The following is a 20,072-nucleotide window of genomic DNA, read 5'->3' on the forward strand; positions in this document are numbered from 1 at the left end:
CTTTTGAGACCACCAGCTGTTTCCTCCCAGGACACCTGCCCCTACCATCCCCATTTTACAGAGTGGGAAGCTCGGGCCTGGAGAGGTTTGTCTGGGTCAGGAAAGGAGTGCAGGAGGAGGGCGGCACACTGTCCACCTCTGTCTGTGCCTGGGCACAGCCGGAGCTCGTGCACCCGAGTGATGCACCTGTTACCTGACTAAGGCCATAAAAAGGCTGTAAGCTATTCGGTGAGAAAACACTGTCTGGGAAGCCCGATCTGGGAAGGTGTTTCCTGTGGGCTTTGCAGCTGGAGGGAGAGGCGAGGGAGGCAGGATGATCTTCTTGAGAGTGAGACCCAGAGTAAAAACGAGAGTGGCCCTGGGAAGGAGGCTGAAAGACAGGCAACTACTTAACCCCAAGAACAACGGCTTGGCGGGCCAGGAGAGAGGGGAGCGGCCATACCATCCTTAAAAATCTGGTAAGTGTGGTCTGGGTGGTGGTGGCAGAGAGCTTCACAGACCAAAGCAAAATAGGGTGAACTCAAGTTACACCAGCAGGAGGAGAACAGGACAGACCCCAGCAGGGAAATCCTTTCTACAAAGATGAGGAGGCCCCAGAATGTAATTCTGCAAGGAGGCCTCTCAGGAGATTTAAAGGAAATTTGTGAAGGAAGTATCTGGGATGGGCAGGAGGCTTCAGGTTGGCCTGAGGCAAAGTGTGGAAGTCACCACCTCCACACCTGCATTTATAGAGCGGCAGAAAAATATGTACCTCTCTTCAGCCTCTCAGGTACTCCCACAAAGAAGGCACTGCTGACTCATTTTGTAGATGCAGAGACAGACGAGAAGGCAACTTGCCTGAGCTGGAATTCTGATCCACATTTACAGCTCCAAAATCTGCACTCTTAACCCAGTACGGTCCTGCCTCCAAGCTCTGAGTGGCCGCTGAGGACACAGGCAGCCCTTGAGCCAGATCTCAGAGCCCTTCTCTGTCCTGTGTTCTGTTTCACATCACTGGAGAATTCAGGGCCCTTGTCTGAGAGACGTGGCAGCTGAGATATGGGCAGTGGGTAAGGGTGGGAGGCAGGGTCTCAGATGTTTGGGGCAGGGCAGAGCCGGGGACTGTGGTCCTAAGGTTTGCATCCCTGGCCTAAGGCTGCAGCCATGAGACATGCTCTGACATGGACTCGGAGAACAAAACGCCCGTATCCTGGGCACTGCCATTCAAAGCAGGGCTGGCTAAATTTATCTAGCGAAGGAATGCGAAGGGAACAGGGAGAAAAAACCAAAGCGGACTTGGTTTCTCTCCAGCACCTGCCTTCCAAGAGGCAATAAGCATGATAAGATCATTATCTCACCACCCACCCATCCTTGGAGGAAGCTTGGCAGAGACTGGTTCTCTCCCCGGGGGGGGGGGGGGAAGGAGGAGGAACAGCACTCTGGGAGGGAGGCCCAGGCCACAGACTGGGGAAGGACCCAGGCATCCTGGCTTCTGCACTCAGTGTGGCCAGTGGGGATCACGGAATGTGGCCCAATCCTGTGGCAGAGACTGGCTTGGGGCTCACCAGGATCTGGGTTATCTTCTCTCTGGGTACACAGCTGGACCATATTTCCCAGCCCCCTGGCATCTGGCTGGGGCCCCATGATTAGTTCTCATCAATGGACTGTGAATGGACGTGAGGTCTGTTCCCTCTGGGCTGAGGTGGGTTAGAGCTGTGCGCCTTCCTCATCCTCCCTTTCCTCATGGCCATGTGCTCAGGAGCCAGGGGAGAACTCAGGCCCTAGAGAAGACTCCGTCAACAGGTGGCAGGAGCCCAGATCCCAGAATGACTGCATGGAGCTCCCCACTCACCCTGACTCACAGGCTGCCATGAGCAAGACACAAACCTCTGTGCTAAGCCACTGAGACGTGGGGGCTGTTTGTTACAGTAGTTAGCAATATTTACCCTGACTGTTACAAACTCCTTTAATGTCATAGCTGAGAAGACTGAAGCTCAGGGAAGAGAAATGATTTGCCAAAAGACAAAGAGTGTGTTTAAATTGGGGAGTAATTCAAGATAAGACACACAGAGAGGGCAAATCTCAACGATGCCACATTCCTAGGAATAAACCCTCCAAGGAGGTCCCAGGAGATCTGGGTGTGGTTCTGTAGCTGGTCTTTAACTAGCTTTTTGATCCTGGGCAAGTCACTCAACCTCTCTGAGCTTTTTGCCTGGACTGAGAAATTATAGGAAGGGTGAGATGCTGTTCAGGTGTAGTGAGTGCTTAAAGTCAGCCCCTTGGCTTTCTTGTTCTAAGGTCAAATAGGATATGAAATAAGAATATCTACTCTTGTCTTAACCATCACACTCTACTGCTTCTTGGATAAGAACATTAGCAACAATAATAGCCCACACGTGCTGAATGCTTACTGCGAGCCCCACACCGTGCTAAGTGCTCTCCATTTCCTAGCTCATTTAATACTCACAACCACCCCATGCTAATTCGCTGCTTGCTGCCATTCCCATTTTACAGATGAGGAGTCAGGATCAGAGGCGTTAAGCCGCCTGACTAAGGTCACAAAACCAACAGTCAGTGAGTGAGGATGGGTGGGATTCAAAGCGGGGCAGTCCTGTTCCAGAGCCCACACTCTTAGCCAGTGTTCTAGACTGTTCTTTTTGTTACCTGGTTTCCGTTAGGTCCTGGCTAATTTCTTTCCGCTCCCCAGCTGGGAGGCCCTTTTGCATTTGCAAAATGACCCAGAGTCATTGGATGGGAGTAGAACAGAAAGCATAGGAGAGCCATGAAGTGTCATTGGGAGGACATCCAGCCTCATCTGAAAAGGGGAAGGGGCTGAGCTACCCCATGCTGGGGCCCTGATTTCTCCCAAATCCTCCCATTCCTACCTCTCCGGCATTCGTCTTCTTGGCTGGGAAATGGGGTTGGTGAGAATGATACCACCATTGGACACCTTGACCTGGAATTCTAGGCCCCTCCCCACCTGAAGGGGTCCACATCCCCAGCCTCATCTGCAGAAGCCCCCTCACTGCCATGCACACCGTGCTACCTGCTTCCTGTATTTCCTGAACGCATTCCACACACATAGACTCCTGTGCCTTTGCCCACGCGGTTCCCCTCTTTTCCCCTTTTCCACCGTGCAAACTCCTATTCATCCATTAGGGCCCAGCACAGTGGCCTCTCATTTTTTTCTACATTCAACAGACCTTTAGAGCACCTCTACTCTATGCCAGGCACAGTGCTAGGCCCTGCTGGTCCATTGGCAAGCTCTGCTCTCACACAAGGAAGAGAAATATTAACGAATCATGCAATCCCATAAAAAGGGAAAATCAGACGTACAGGCTGGGAAGGAGAGACGCACCATTCTAAGAACATAGCTAGCGAAGACATTGGATGGAGACTGGTGGGTCAAGGAAAGATTCATGTAAAAGTGACCTTAATTAAGGCTGAGACTTGAAGGATGGACAGTTGAAAGGTAAGAAGATCAGAGCTGGGGCAGCTTTCCCGGTGGATGGAACTGTGAAAGGTCTCTCATGGGAAAAGATAAGGTATTCTGGAAGAAGCTCAGAGAGAGCACTGGGAGGTGGGGGAGCAGACGACAGGGTCGGATGGAAGTGGCTGTGGCTGGGCCCACCTTGCCCTTGCTGCCAGGACCAGGGTGCATCTCTCTGCCCACTTCCACGTTTAGGGACTTCAAGTGTTAGCTTGAAATTGACCACAGCGGAGAGTTTACACCAGGGAAATCGGCAAGCGCCACCAAGAAGCACTGTGTTCCTTTTCTCCAGAGAGCTAGTTTACCAGTGTAGTGCCGAGGCTGTAAAACTCCTCCTGGGCGACCCCTCCTGACTCTGCTGGGATCCGGGCCTCAACGGCAGTACCTGCCACACCAGGCTCTACTTAATCATTCGGACTGTCAACTATGAGCCAGACTGCACTGTTTCCCTCTTTGCCTGAGGGTCTGCCAAGGGCAGCAAGGAGTGGGGTAAATGCTTGCTCGAGGGGTAAATGGGTTTCTGAGATTCCTGGCATCTCACAGGTGGAGCTTAGCAACATCGGCCTCCTCCCGCTTACCTCCCAGTTCTTTAGGTGGGCATAGTACAAGGTGGTAACACCCGGCTGTTTCCCTACCAATTAGAAAACATTGAGATCTGGCAGCTGGCTGCGTGGGAAAGTAGGTGCTATCGGTGGGAACCAGCCCCTGTGGAAGGGAAATGGGGAAGAACAGAGATACAATACACATGGACTGCTTACTCCTGCTGGGCACGGTTAGAGGCTTCAGCACCTGTTATCTCACTGAGGCCTCACCACAGCAGTTCCACTGGTGGCTGGTGGCCTAGGGGCTCTGAAATGAGAGGGTCCTGGGCTCAGTCCTGGTTTTGCCACTTGAATTAGCTACATAACCTAGGGGCACGGTGCCTCAGCCCTGAGTCTCAGTTTCCCCAGATGTGAAATGGAGATACAGCATAGCTGCAGGCTTGTTAGAGAGGATTCTGCGGGCTGCTGGAGGTGAAGGCTGAGCACAGTCCCTGGCACAGAGCTTTCAGTGAATATCACCTATCGATCACCAGGCAACACCGTCCAGACTCCCAGCTGGACTCTCCTCCAACTACCGGGCCTGCAAGGGGCACAGCTGGGATCTGAACATGGGCCTTGAGAATCCAAAGCTTCCTGCCTACTCCCTGCTGCATCACTGAGAGAAGAGCCAGAAAGGAGAGTTCACTGCAGCCACGGTGGGCAGGGATCTTGTTGAGCCGGTGCCTGTGAAAACACCTCGGCTGTGGGGGAAGCACAGTGTGGCTGTGATGATGATGATGCCAGAATTTCCAGGGGAGAGAACAGAGCCCAGACACCTGCTGTGCTGAGCTGGGGGAGGTGGGGTGGTGCCTGGGAGAGGCACTGGCAGGGCTGGAACCATCAGGTGTTTGAGCCCAGGTGTTTGAAGGCAGGGTGGTCACCTGGTATGCTGACCACTCTCCACTGTCCCAGTACCAGTCTCTGGTCTTGGGCCCCCTGCAGGTTGACCTCTACAGGTCACATTTCTGTCCTCCTTTCCCTTTACACTCTAGGGGAGGATCTGGTTAAAGGGAGGTACTGTCCGGGGACCAGAGGGTGGGAAGCAGAGAGGTGGGGTATTTATCCTGCCCACTGCTTCCTTGCTTCCCTGTGGTTCTGCCTGTGGCTGTGTCGCTCTGTGGCTGCAGCTCCCATCAGGGACTCCAGCTCTCAGCCAGGCTCCCATCCCTTCCCCAGTGGCTGTGGGATTAGGGATCGGAACAGCTCCCACGTTACTAGGCCTTGTGTGTGAGCTTCTTCAACAAACCCCAGCTGAGTGTGCTTTCCCGCCAGACCCCTCACTGAGACACCTGTTCTGTGACCAGATGGGACACCCCCAAACACAGGACTGACTTGAACAAGCCCGAGGCCCGACCGTGCTGAGACGCATGTGTGCGTGTGGGCCTGCTACCTTTTGCCTTGAGCGGCAATGGATAGAGGATGAGTAAGTCCAAACGTCAACTACCAGAATAAATCGCTTGTCAGATGTGCTTCCGCAGGGCAGCGTGAAAGCTACATTCCCGTGTGAGACATATCACAGGGCTATAAATAAGACAGCATACTTCAGCGGCCCGCGCTTGCAAAGCCCTCCCCCAGACACCCACATGTGCTGAGTCAGACTTTTAGACCTTGAAGGGGACTTAGATATGATCATCTTTAACCAGCCCATTTTACAGAGGAGGAAACTGAGGCCCACAGAGGGAATGAGACTTGTCCAAAAAAAAAAAAAAATCACTGAACCACAGCCTGCACGTCTCCCGACCCACAGCCATGGCCCTCCTCCTGATTTACCTCTGCCTCATCTTAACTGTCTCAATTATTCTTGGCTTGCCCCAGCGCCAGATGTGTTTTGTAGAAACATTTGTGTTATTTGGGTTCATGTTGATCATTTCCACTAAGTTACAAATTCCTTGACCGTAGGAACCGGTTTGGTTCATCTCCGTCAGCCACTAAGCCCAGGACATGATACAACTGGAAGTGAAAGGAGATCTTCAGAGCCCTCCCCACCTTGGCTGTGACAGGTTTCCTGCTGCTGTCTGAACACCTCCAGCCAGAGGGATTCACTGGCTGCGGGAGAAGCCCCGTTTCAGCTCTGGACAGCTCCCACCCTCAGCAGCGTGAGCTGACATTTGCCGCAGTCGGCAGTCAGGAAGCGTTTGCTGAAGGGAGAAGGGTTTTTATCACCACGTGCAAATCCCTTGGAAGCTCTCGGACATCTGTTTAGAAACGATCCATCTCCCAAGGAGTGGTGGAAATTCCTTCCTAAAGTGGGGACACGTAACTGTTACAACAGCAGGAAAAACAGCAACACGCTTGCAGGATCTGGGTTGGACCTGCGAGGGAAAACTTGGGCCTGGAATCTGGGTGTCTACGTGAAGGAGGCTGTTCTCGGTAAAGCATTTGCCTGGTGAGAAGTCATTTTGCCAGCCGACATATACTCTTACAGTTGATTTTATACTGGTGGGAAAATATCTCCTGGCAGACTCATTGCATGAGGGTGAGGCAACACCCTTCCAGCAGGCTGGGACTCCTCCCCTTACAGAAGGGTCCTAAGCTGCATTTATTTATTTATTTACTTTTGTTCTAGGAATCTAATCAACCTCAAAGGCAGACATTTAAAATACCATTTGTGGTTGATCTTTTTTTTTTTTTGACCATATTACTGTAAGTTTATTTTTAATGAGGCAGGGAAAGATCAATGGACAGAGCTAGAAGATGTACCTGTGAGCCAGGGTACCAACTGTCTGCTCCTGGAGTAATTTTGTGGCCTCAGTTTCCTCATCTGCACAATGGGAGTAACCATACTGGTCCTACCAGGATCCTTGTGGCTGAGCACGTAGGCTCTGGAGCCAGGCCACCAGGGTTTGGGTGCCAGATCCAGCACTATTTGCTGTGTGGCCCTGGGCAGATAAATACAACCTCTGGGCCTCAGATTTCCAGCTATAAAATTCTCCCTCTTCAGAGTCCATGGGATACGCCACAAAGAGCACTTGCTAAGCCTGGGCTTCGCTGGCAAGTTAGCCAATATTTTCTACCTACGGTGCCAGTTGTTGTGAAGACAGGATAGAAACGGAAATGATAAAAGGCTGAATAAATTCAGGATGGCCCTAACTGCCCCGCCTCTCATTGTAACCAAAAGAAAGAGGAAATTGGATCGAGGAGAATTTAAGCAGCAAGGGGGCCCCATCAAAGAGGGCCTTCACGTGTGACTGTGGAAACGGCTGCTTTTAACACATGTTCTATGGCTTTTGGAAGGAGAAAAATCCAGATTGCAGAAACAGCGATCAAAGCCAAGGGCGCACTTCGACTCCGTCTCTGTCAATTGGCCTAAGATCTTGCTGATCTGCACGTTGCCGCGCGGAAGCAGAGCGCGCGCCAAGTTTCAGAGCTTCGTGAATCTGCGGTGGGTACGTTTCCAATGCGAAACCATCACTAGAAACACCGACAGCAGAGGAACATCTAGCAGCTGAAGGAGCGGTTTTTTTTTTTTTTTTTTTTTTTTTTGCTCCCAGACACCGAGAGAGGAAATCCAAATCTGTGTTGCCTTTTAGTAGCAAAGCTGTCTTAGGAACTCTCAGGGGAGAAACAAGAACTCAGACATTGCTAAATGCTTCTCTGCTCTCAGTCCAGCCGTCACGGCGGGGGTGGGTGGGGGAGTAGCGCTCATAAATGGTTTTTTTTTTTTTTTTCTTTTGCAAGCAACGTGGTGGCAGAAGGTGCGCTAGAGGCAATGGCTAGAGATCAGGTCCCTGGGTTTGAGGACTGATATTCCTTTTCATTAGGCTGTGTCATCTTGGGCAAAGTGTCAAAGTCTCTCTGAGCCTGCCTCGGGGGTGGGGGGTGCCCCGTGAGCTGTAAATCCTATCAAAAATGGCTGTGAACACGCTTTACAAATCTAAGTCTGGGCGCTCTGAATCCGAGGTCCAGGGATAAGCTTTTACAGGTGTGCAAAGTCCTGGAATCTTATGCTGCATGACTATAAATGCAGAGAAAAAGGATGGACAGAGTGCTCAGGAGGTGGACTTCCTGCAAAAGGAGCAGCGCTGGGGGCATGAAGGGAGCTTCCACGTGATGATTGCCATGTATCTGGATTGATTACTTGGAGGATGGATTCAATCTTATTTGTAGAAATAAAGTCTCCTTTGTAAAAGGAAATTGCCTGCAAGATTGCTCATGTATATGAAGACGTGCACTTTTTTGTGGGCAGTCGAGGGCTTCTGTTTTCATCGGGCGTGAAAGGGTCTGAGATCTCCCAAGTGAATGCAGGGCTGCGATTTCACAGATGCCAGTTGTGGGACCTGTGCTGGGGAGCCCCTCTGACCCAGGCTCCTCCCCCGCCCCCGCCACCGCTGCCCTGGGCTGCCTCAGGCTTTCAGGGTTGCGGGGTCAGTTCCGGCTGGGTGACAGCTCCTTTCCCGTGAGGCTGCCCTCTCCTCCCAGCTCTCTGTGTCCGGGTGCCAGTAACTGCTTCCTGCCCTTGTCCCTTCAGACCTGGACAGTCACCAGTGTCCTGTGACTGCCCCCTGACACTGCACTATCCTCTGTGGTTTCCCTACACCCTTTGAAGCAGTTCCTTTATTCAGCTCTCCTCAAATTACCCGATTTGCACGTACTCTTTCCTGCTGGGACCCTGACTGATGATACAGTGTTTTAAATTTGTCTCCGCACCCTCTCTGCCTATCCACTCACACATCCTCACATACATTCACTGACACACTCACACGCACACACACCTACGCATGCAACTGACACACACGTTCGCTCCCACCCACTCACAGACACACACACACACACCGTTTCACTTGCAGACTCACACTCAGTCCCCACCCAACAACACTGCCTGCTCCCAGCACCTTGGGGAACGCAGTGCTCTGGTTAAAACCCTGCGCTGGTGAACTGAGGGTCCACCCGCCACACAGGAGCCCTGCTGCTGGGGTGCCTGTCACCCTGCGCGCCACTGAACTGGCGCCTCTCGCCAGTTCTTACTTTTAGAAATGCTGCGCTTTGTCTGGTACTAAGGTGGATGAACCCACCAACCGCACACTCTCAAGGTACTTGGAAGGAGGCTTCATAAAGACACCAAGTTAAAGTGGGCCCTGGAATCTTGAGCCATGCAGAATAGACCTACGACTAAAAATAAAACCTTTCCACCAAATTTCAGATAGGGATGGATGAAAACCTCCAGGGGATCACACAAATGGAGATGCATTTAGATGGACAGCCCCAGGGGCTTTGGGAGAGAATTGAAGGGCGACACATTTTAACTCATGACCTTTCGAATAATTGGAGCCGTCAGTGATGGACAGGCCTTCTTGGGAAGCAGCTCCTTGTCTGGGGCTGCATTGCAGAGACTGATACAGGAGTTGGGAGCAAATGACCTCTAAGGCTACTCCAAGATGCCCCCGCGACCTTGGGCTGATCATTTTCCCCCTTTGGAGGATTTGCTTCCTCATCTGCTAAATGACCGCCTTCGCCTAGATGTCTTTGAGGGGGTCTTCAACTGCTATAAATTCTCAAAGTCTCTGACTCCGCCAGCAAAGCGGGGCGGGGGGCGGCATTTGGAAAGGAACTGCAGAAGTAATTAGCGGTGGAAATGCAAATCTCTAGTGCCTCTGGATGTCTGAGTTTGCAGATTAAAACAAGGCTGAATCTTGGCTGAATGGTTCCATTCCCTCCAGAGCAAACAGCAACAGCAGGATGTTGGGGGGAATAATCTAGCCTCTACTGGCGAGGGAGAGGCCGATGAATTCGTTTGGGAGACAAAGGCCAGGCTAGGAATGGTGCCTCCAGCAGCTGCTCCACTTCCAGCCCCCCTGGACCTCAGATTCCTCGTCTTTAAGCAGGGACCAAAGTACCTACCACACGGATTGTGTTTTTCTGAGGATTAACGAAGGCGAATGTCCCTGGCTTTCCTGGTAGGGGTGGAAAGCAGCCAGGAAAACAGGTTTGCATCCAGGCTCCCAAGCTGACTGGCTCTACGACCTGGAGAGAATTATTGAACTCGCAGGCCTCCATTTTCCCATCTGTAAAGTGGGGGCACAGAAGCAGTCTGCACCTGGAGTGGCCAGTGTGAGGCTCCAGGGAGGAGCCTTGTGGGTTCTACAGACCAGATTCATTTGACCTCATCCTAGGAACCGCCCTGTGGCACAGCTGAACCTGGCAGAGGCCTTCTTCTCTTAAATGAGGATTCAGAAAGGTGGCCTGGAGCCTCCCTGACATGGGATCCTAGCTCAGCCTTGGGTGTCTGTGTGGTGCCAGCAGCGTGAAGGCATACGAGGGCCATGCCTGGGCTATGCCCCGAGCCCGCTGGGAACTCTTAAACCACAAGGGTAGACTTGGGCAGCTTTTCCTCTTCATATCCTGGCTGGGGTGAGGGGGTCAGTCCTCGGGGGCCCAGACCTCTCAGATGGTCTCCCTTAGGCCCCTGGGAATCATGCCTGCAGGCTCCTTGGAGACACTCTGGCCTGTCTCCCCAAATACAACCCAAGCTTATTCAGGTCCAGGCCTGTCTCATGCCCTGCTGTGCCTACGTTGGGAAGGGTAGGGGGGCAGAGGATGGGGCAGTGTGTGTGTGCATGTGTGCGCGAGTGTGTGAGCTGAGCCACTACAAAATGGAGATAAAGAACTCCAAACCGATTCTTCTTTAAATGAAAGACTTTGTTCTAAAATTGTATGAGACCAACAGTTGGGGCCTTCAGACTAGTTTATTCTTCATAAGCTCTCCTGCCAAATGAGTTATTAGGGGAACTGAAGAATCCCCAGTGGCCAGAGGGAAGGTATGAAGATGAAAACTTGCATTTTAGATCACTAGAATTTTATTAATATGCTACTATTTTAAGCCACCGTACAAATATCCTTTGTATTGATTTCAGTGTGATGTACTGACTGAATAAATATGCCAATTTTTGCCAGGGAGCCAAACAGTATTTTTAACCTACTTTAAAATATGTGTTGTTTCCTATGGCTTTTTTTTTTTTTTTAAAGTTTAGAGTTGATTGTGAAGGCGCTTTCAATTTAAAAAAATTCTTCTTTCCAGAGAATACACATATATTTTAAACACATATTTTAAAGCTTAATGGGGATAAGCTTAATGGATAATTATTTTTTAAATCTACAAATAAAGGTGGAAAAAAGATGAGGTTTTTTTTTGTTTATGGGTGCTATTATATTGCAAGATACCACTATAACAAAGGAAATTTGAATGTATAACTGAAATATGTTCTTATAAGTATTTTTCCCCCAGTTCCTGCCTATTTATCTACTTTAACTTGTTTCATGTATACAACACTGTGTACTTACTCAGGGTGCTGCCAGAAACTTCAGGATCTTAAAAAATTAAGGGAAAAAAACCCCAAAAAACAGAGAGCTGAAGCTTTTCACACACTGGCTGATAGGCTCCTGAAGATAGTAACAATACTGCTGCCATTTCATAGATGGGGAATCAGGATGGGAGACAGTCAGGGGCTTTTCAAGGGTTTTCGGCTGGTTTCCAATTGTCTATCCCAAGTTTTTCTCTTTCCCTTTCTTCAAAATGGGGAAGGAGTACCCCATATGTCTCAAGGCCACTGGGAATACAAACTAGAGAACATTTAAACACTGGCATGAGTTCCTGTTTGGCAAGTCCCTGAAGAACCACTGTAACTGTTCTTCATGACTCAGATGAAACCCTCCACCCTGGAAAATGCAAAATTTCCACCCTGGAAAATGATACCAGCTATTGCTCTTGCTTTGTGGAGTGAAAAACCTCAGAAAATTCAAAGACAGGAGAAGGAATGGGGCTACCGGAGAGTTACCTAGGCACCATACAGCTTCAGAGCCAGAGCTAAGAATGGGCCAAGATTTCAGGAGACCCTGGTCATGTGGTCCAACCGCCGAGTGGGAGGGTGGATGCTCTGCGTGGTCCCTCCCTGAGACGGGGGCCACTGGCTTATAGGATGCCCTATCTGTCTCCTGAGTGGCTGGCAACTCCTTCCCAGTTTTGAGCTGCAACCTGAGGGGGGAATGTGGGCCCTTTCTTCCCAGCACGCGTTGCTGCTGGAGGTGGCTCTTTAGGACAGCCCTGCCTCCTTCTCCCGCTGTCCCAGGGGACGGGGTTACCTGAAGTTGTAGCCCGGGGAGACGCTGCTCTTCTCAGAAACGCTGTCAAGTCGGGTGAATGAATATTTAGGGATGCACTGGTCCCAGGCCTTGTCCAGGTCGCACACCCAGCCGATTTTAATGCCCAGAACTCCGCCCTGGATGGGGAACGGGAGCAGATATGAGTCCTCCCACAGGCCCCTGACTCCCCGACTCCCCATCCTGGCTGGAGTGGAGTGGGGCTAGGGGTGGGGGGGGGGTGGATGTGACAAATAGACAAGTGATCTCTTTCTGTCCTCTAGATGAAGACAGAGGTAGGGAGAAAGAAAAGTGATTTGTCACACTTTGCTTAGTAAAGAAGTACTGTAACAGAGAGAACTTGAGCCTTGAATCCCTGTTTAGGTATCTTCAGTCCCCTTAGCTACAACCCAGGAAAGTGGCCACAGATCCACTTTCCCATCGTGTGGACCTCGTCGGAGATCTGAGGCCTCTGCCTCCAGGTGAAGCGTGAAGACAGGAATGGGAAACTGAGGCTGGGGGTGCAGTGAGGGAGGCAAGACCGCCGAGGGCACGTGGGGTAGAACAGGCACAAAGCGAGTTGCAGGCCTGGGATGCTCCCACCAGGTGGCGCTGCCGCACCACAGCGCCTCTTCCCCAGTAACCTCCACCCCCACTTGCAAAGGACACCCCCCACTCCACACACACACACACACACACACACACACACACACAACGGGGCAGGGAAGAGTGGCGAGGTCCTCACCGTGCTGGCCAGTTTGGCAAAATCCTGCCCCGCGAACTTGACCACATCCCCCACCCTCAAGATGGGGCAGAAGGGGGCCTTGTCAGGGTGGAAGCGGCACGTCTTGATGTCAGCGGTGGTCAGGTTGGGGAGCAGGTTTCCCCTGCGAAGGAGGAGGGGGCGAGGCCCAGGGTTAACGTGGGGACAGTCACGCACCGATTCTTCTCTGGCCTTCCCGAGCCTCAGGGCTCTCTATCTCTTGGACTCCCTTCCCTCTGTCCCTGCATCTTTTTGTATCTCCCAACACCCTCTCTCCAGTATTAGCTTCTGTGTGCTGGAGCTGGGGTAGGGGCGGCGGGAGCCCAGTGCTCTTGGCTCCTCCTCTGTCCTGCCTGCCTTGTGTTTTGCACGTGGCCGACACCCATCCAGGCCTGGCTGAAGAGGGGCTGAACTAAGAGAAAAGGACGCCCCCACATGGGCTTGAGCTGGGGAGAAAAGAGGTGGGCGGGGCCCCTCGGCCCCCACCTCTGGAGGCATCTGAGTTCTAGACAGAGGTTCACCCTGTCCCTGCCCTCTGAGGGGTCCTGAGCCCCAGGGCAGGGATGCTGGCAGGGAAACTGGCCCTGGAATCCACCTAATGCTGGGCGGTGGGGGCTGGCAGGGAGGTTGGGAAAAGGAGCCCCGGGGAGCTGGGGGTGGGGAAGAAGGGGGCGTCTCACCCCTGGGGAAGCCAGGTGCCAGGGTGGCGGGGGGCTGGGACTCACTTCTCAAAGTTGAAGAGGGGGAAACGGATGCTATTCTTGATGAAAATGGTGAAGTTCTCGGCTTCCATCATGACAGGCCTGTGGGCGGGGACAGGAGACCTTAGCTTCTTGGGAAGAAGGGGAAATGGGAGGAGTGTTCACCCCAGGACCACCTTCTGTGGCGTCTCCCAGTGGGCATGTGGTCATGGCCTCTCTGAGTCTGAGGTCAGAGAGACAGGAGGGTGGCGGGTGCAGCCAGCTGGGGAAGACGCCATCCAGAGGCCACTTCTCGGTCCCGGGAGTGGACGGTACTGGGGGTGCCCACGAGAGCCCTGCATGCTCAGAGATGTAGGCTCCCCACGCTGGCAAAGCGGAGCTGTGGCAGGTCCTCTCGCCTCCCGTCTGCCCGGGGTCCTTACATCTCCACTGTGTCCACCTCGGCGGGGCACCAGCCCTGGATCTCACAGGTCTGGAGCACGGAGCTGTAGTTCACACAGCGGCCGGTGAGGATCCCTGCAGGGTGCAGCCACAACATTGGGTACACGACTGGCCATTCGCCCCTGCTCCTGCGTTCCCTCCCCACCCCTCCTCGTCAAGACGTCCTCTGATGAGGACCCCATAGGTGGAGGGAAAGGAAAGGCCAGGTAAGGGAGATGGACTGGGGACCTGTTAGCCCTGCAGAGCTCTCCCCCTTCGCCTCCCGAGCCCTAGACCAAGCCGGGTCGGGGGTGACAGCTCTCCTTCACACATCGCAAGCCCCGGTCACCCTGAAGACCCCTTCATATCATGTTCTTTTCTTGCCTCTGAGCCTTTGCTGTCACTGTTCCTTCTAACTGGAATGCCTTTTTGAAGCCCCTCTCTCTTGCCAAATCCTACCCACCCTACAGGGCCCATTGCAAATGGCGCTGCCTCTAGGAAGCCATCTGGGGTCACCCATCAGAAGCTTATCTCTCTCCCTCCCACCAGCATCCCACTATACCTCCATGACAGCACCTGCCACCTGAGAGCACACCTGTCTGTCACCACCATCCCTGGACTGGGAACTCCGCTGGGTCTGACACAGAGTGGGCATCCATCACCGCTGGCAGAGTTACATGGAATAGGCTGATTCCCGCTCCCTCTCCCAGGCTGGGGTCTCCTCTGCGGGGGGCCCGCTGCCCTCTGGGGTCTCACTAACACTGGGGTTGTGAGGGGGTGGGGAAGGGGCTGCACTCACCCCCAGCCGGGAAGCGTTCGGGCCCGCACTGGCTGTCTGATACACAGCGGAACTTCTCCTCGCTCTGTGGGGAGACAGGTGGGTGCAGGACCTGCACTGGCCCTGGGGTGCCCCCCCTTCCAGCAGCTTCTGGAGGGTGGAGGCCCTGGGACACAGCTCCAAGGCTGGACCCTGGGCCTCTGCTTACACCCTCCCCCACCACCACGCTGCCCTCCCCCCACCATTTTCTTCCTTGACCTGCTTTGTCCAGCCTCCCTGCCTGACCTCAGGGCAGAATCCTTGCATCTGGTTTTCAGTAACGATCATCTTGGTGATGATGACAAAAACGGAGGTGCCCTTGGGAGGAAGAGAAAGGAGAGGAAAAACGCAACAGTGCCAATCCGTGAGGGGGGCACTACAGCTTTCCCCACTGTACGGATGAGGAAACTGAAGCTCAGGCTAAGAGAACTGACCAAGGTCACAGAACTGATACAAGGCAGAGGTGGGATCCAAACCAGGCTCTCCCACCACCCGCCTGGCCCCTCTGGCTCCCTCTGTGTGTCGTCCCTGATTACAGGACAGGTTGTGGCAGAGCTGGAGAGGAACCCAGCTCCCGCCAGTGCCTAGTGCTGCCTCATGGGAAGGCCGGCCCACCCCCCCCCCAGCACCTCCCAGTTGCTGGGGAAGGGGCTTTCTGGATCACGGATGCCGCAGAATCTGGTTTGGGAAGCCCATCGGTACTCTCCTTGCCTTGCCCCCTCCCCTCCAAACTGCCCAGCATCTGGGCACCCACACAGTGCCCCAGGGCTGGTTAGGGGGACCGTACCTGGGGTGGGGTCACATAGTCAGACACGTCCATGACTTGGTTGGCGTAGCGTCCAAAGCCCTTCACCTTGGTCACCACCGAGGACTCAATGGCCGTGTCCCGCACCTGGTACGCCTTCTCATGAAGGAAAACCCACCTAGGCGGGAGGGCAGGGGCGGAGAGCAGCGGAGGAGGGACGAGACCCATCAGACAGAGGCGGGGAGAAGCCCCTTCCTGCTAGTGTCAGGAGGACACGGGGCGCCTGGCGGGGAGGTCTGTGCTGGAGGCGTGGGGCCCGGGTGAGCCCTGGGTCGACTGAGACTAGTGCTTCTCCACCCTTTCCCCCATTCCTCCTAGGGAGCCTCTGTGGGCTTCTTTTTTCCTAGTTGTGCCCCTCCTTGAAATTTTAATACTATAGATATCATTTATGTACTGTTTGTGTATTTGCACTTTATTCATAAAAAGTGAGTTTTTAAAAAATTTCCCAAGAACCAGTTTTCACCCCTGTTGAGAACGCATTATCATTCCCACTGACGGTGGAGGTCGCTACTTTGGCCTCTGGAGGGAGAGGTGGGAGAGGACCCTAGGCCTGTGAACTTGTGCATCCCAGGCTTTGTTCACGACTGCATCCTAAGGGCTGGCACATAGTAAGTCTTCAGCAAACAAGTCAGTGAAGGCTCTGGGAGCTGGGCCCTCGGCAGTCTCCACGCAAAGGTCAGGTGAGAAGAGACGGGGGTGGCGGGGGTGGGGGCCAGCTTGCTGAGCCGTCACCAGGCAGGTAAATGGAGTTGGGTGGGAAGGGGAGGCGGGGCTTCTAATCTTGTTCCTTGGATTGTGCTGCCACCCAGTGGACATTTACCTGTAGTGGCGTCTCCCTGCAGCTTGAAGCCAGTGCTGGACCACGTGGATCAGGGAGGGCCCCCCTTTCCTTCTTCCACCCCACCCCCGCCTCCCTCCCCAGACTCTGACAGCCTTTCCCAGCACCAGGAAGGGCCTGCCCACAATATACTCCCGGGAGACAATTCTTTCCTCTGCATTTCTGTGCGGTGCCAGCCCTTCCATGGGAAATCACGCCTCACAGCCCTCAAGGCTCAAGCCACTCTCGGCCTCTGTGCCACACCGGGCAGTCCTACTTGCTGCTGACTGCACGCGGGGAGAGATGTCACTGTCCCCCCCGTGCGGACGAGAAAGCCTCATCAAACACATTTCAAAAACGTTGCACATTCTCCGCTTTGGAGAAACACTGGCGACGTCTCATGGAACCTAGGAGCGCACTTTTGGAAATGCTGGGTTAGGGTTCTTTTCTGAGGCTGACCAGGGTGGTACCAGGCTGGAGAGCCCCATCATATGAAACTGAGTGGAAGGAATGGAGACTGTGGCCCAGGGAAGACAAAGTGGGGGGTGCGAGGCTGAGAAGCAGCTGAGGGCAGCGTGTGGGCTGATCTGAGGACTTTATAAGGCAGGGTTAGGACTTCAAGCCCAGGAGCTTCCTAACCCCGGGGTCCCCCGATGTTGGCAGGCACAGAAAGGATCAGTTCTGGGTCGTGCGGGGGTCATGGTCACGTGTGGGGTCCTGTTGATGGGAACACAGGCTGACGTTTGCAAGCAGCTCCTCCTTCAGTTTTCAGCGAGAGGATCTGGAGTCATCCTCGTATTAGGGCCTCCCTCAGGCGCCTAATTCTGAATGCTGTCTGTCTTGAGTGGAAGAGAAAGGGTGGCCCCAGCCAGCATTGGCAGAGAGGTCCTAACCTGTCACCTCTGTTATTGTTTCTGCCTTATCCCAGGCGACACCCTGATTCATGCACCATTAAGAGCTGTCCGAGCACTTGTGAAACACTTTCGGGAACACCTTGCCTCCGTGGAAGTCAGTGGTGTGGTCTGCTTTACATCCCCAGCACTTTCTCCTGCTTTTCAGACCGGAAGGGGTTTCATCAAGGTCTCCAAAGGGAGTGTGATTCACATAGAAATCCTACCCGCCACCTTATCCCTGGTGGAAGGGAAGGGCGCGTCGCTGTCGTGGAAAATGGTGAAGTCATCCGAATGAGCATCCTCAGCTCGTGGGCTGGGGCCCTCGGAGTGAAGGGAGCAAGGTCCCAGCTGGAACACCCAAGCCGCTGCTGGACCCTCACCCGAGCGGCAGCCACAGGCGCCACATACCCACCGGGAGCCTCGTGTGCCTGGCCACGGAGTGGACACACCTCTGAGTGTCCGTCAGCCAAATGCTTTCCTGAGGCCCCTCCCCGGTCCTAAAGTCTGGGAACATTCAGCCGAAAAGCAGTGTTGAGCTGATTAGCATCAACACAGCGTGCTGAGTGTCATAGGTGTTGAGGATTCATTGAATCCTTACTTCCAACCCAAGGAGGCAGCTGCGTTATTGTCTTCATGTTACAAAGGATGCAACTGAGGCACAGAGCAGAGCATTCGCCAAGCTGGCATGTGGGTTCCAACCCCAGTAAGCAGCTACAGGGTGCTCACCGCCACCCTGCAGGATCTCCAGCTGTGCCCCAGCTCAGGGCCAACCGGACTCTGGTCCTTGTCCTGCTGGCCCTGCCCCATTACCAGGGACAGCATCTCCCAGCTCAGGAAAGTCTCACGAGGAAGAGCCTAGGGCTCCAGGGCAATTAACCAACCTCTCTCCTTCTCCTCCTCCCTCGAGTTGGGAGGTGAGGCCACATCAGAAGTTTCTCTCTGAGTTAAATGACAAGTGAGAGGATTTCAGTGGCCCCGGGGCCCAAGGACATCACCAGGGCAGCTCAAAACCAAGGGATGGTTCATTTCCAGAGTGGAGGGGCTGAGTCTGTCTCCAGAGGCCAGGGCTGAGGAGCTGGGGCAGGACTGAGCCTTCAGTTCTTGGCATTTACTCCGCTGCTCTGACTTCTTTTTTTTCTCGCGTTCCTGGTTTATTATTTATAGAGCGGAAGGCGGGTGGCAGCTCCTTGGCCGGTGGGATGTGGAGGAAGGAGGCCAGAGCAGCGTCCCAGCACCCTCCTGTCCACCCCTGGGGAGTCAGGGAGGAGGCCAGAGGGTGGGTGTGAGGAGTGTGCGCTGGGGTTGCCAGGGGGAGAGGGGTATCTTAGGAAGGTGTGAGCTGGGCAGAGGGAAAGCGGGGCCTGCTGGGGTCTGTGAGATCATAACAGTTACCATCACTTTCCGAGTCACTCATCCCAGACAGACACTGACCTAGCAGCGTCCCCGTGCCAAGACTCTCTGGAGGAGGCATTGTCAAAAGCATCTTCCAGGTATGGGGACTGAGACGTAAAGGGACCAGGCTCCACTCTTGGCTGTGGGTTAGAGCCAGGCTTTTAACCAGGTCTCCCCATCACTGGGCTGTGGTGAGGGAGGAGGATGGGGTGGGGGCTAAGAAGGTGGAATTCCAGGCCCTTCTCTCTTTATTTATTTATTTATTTTGGGTTTTTTTTTTGGGGGGGGTGGTGGTAATTAGGTTTATTTATTTTTTAGAGGAGGTACTGGGGGTTGAACCCAGGACCTCATGCATGCTAAGCGTGCACTCTACCACTGAGCTACACCCTCCCCTCCCAGGCCCTTCTCTTTAACTCAGAGCAGTTCCCCCTTTGCACACACTCAGCCTTTACGTAAGGTTTGCCCTGAGGCTGAGTATTAAGCACCAACGTGGGAGGCCGTGCAGACGGTGAGGCTGTGGATTGGGCCTGGGAGGGGGAGGAACAGGGTGGAGAGAGCAGGGCTGGGGTGGGTCACGGATGCCATCAACTGCCACAGGCCCTTCCTGGGCTGGGGCATCAAAGCTGGGGTGCCCCATGGCTAGTCTGCAGGAAGATGGCTTCCTCCAGGAAGGCCCCGGAAACCAATCTCAGACCAAGCACTGGCTGGCGCTTCTGAGGACTCAGGTCCCAAGGATCTTCCTCTTCTTCCTCCTCCTCAGGTGCCCACAGGATCCAGGAAGGGGATTGGCTTTTAGGAAGCCCCACCCCCCAAGAGGAGATGGGACATTACCACCTGGGCCCAGAAAAGACGATGTGAGAAACACCAGGTGAGTTCTGGCTTCTGTGGGCGCCTGGGGTGGGTAAGGAAACCAGTGATGAAGTGGTGTCAACCACAGGCAAGCAGCTGAAATGGCGGGGTGTGTGCGTGCGTGCGTGTGTTGTGTGTAGACGATTAGGTGGTGTGTGGCTGTGGGTTTATCAAGAGAAATATTTGGCTCACATCACACGTCCTAAGTAAATTTGTGCATCTGGTCTACCTAGCACGGCCACCATGGAAGAGATTCAAAGTATTAGTTGAGCATTAACATCAAAGCACTAAAATCCTTTCAAACACTATTGAGTCCAAGCCACGGTCATGTCTCTTCATATGACTGAACTGCCGCTTAGCAGGTTTTCCTGCATCCACTTCTGCCCACTCCAATCTGTCGGTGTATCAGCTGGAGTGATCTTCCCAACTCTCTCTCTTGTCTCACACACACACACACACACACACACACACACACGTGCGCGTGCGCGCGCG

At 53.7% G+C, this 20,072-nt stretch overlaps 1 protein-coding gene across 1 annotated transcript in view; it reads right to left on the reverse strand.

Moving 5' to 3' along the window:
* The window catches only part of P2RX3 (purinergic receptor P2X 3), a 30,203-nt gene that overhangs the window by 5,820 nt on the left and 4,311 nt on the right, over positions 1-20,072 (reverse strand). The window contains exons 2-8 of the mRNA XM_010952408.3: positions 15,612-15,747; positions 15,071-15,142; positions 14,807-14,870; positions 14,010-14,103; positions 13,612-13,689; positions 12,869-13,010; positions 12,127-12,263 (exon numbers count right to left, since the gene is read on the reverse strand). Coding sequence (XP_010950710.1) covers positions 12,127-12,263; positions 12,869-13,010; positions 13,612-13,689; positions 14,010-14,103; positions 14,807-14,870; positions 15,071-15,142; positions 15,612-15,747 — 723 coding nt within the window. The remainder of the gene's footprint in view (positions 1-12,126; positions 12,264-12,868; positions 13,011-13,611; positions 13,690-14,009; positions 14,104-14,806; positions 14,871-15,070; positions 15,143-15,611; positions 15,748-20,072) is intronic.

This window comes from Camelus bactrianus, chromosome 10, assembly GCF_048773025.1.
Source record: "Camelus bactrianus isolate YW-2024 breed Bactrian camel chromosome 10, ASM4877302v1, whole genome shotgun sequence".
Classification (NCBI taxonomy): domain Eukaryota; kingdom Metazoa; phylum Chordata; class Mammalia; order Artiodactyla; family Camelidae; genus Camelus; species Camelus bactrianus.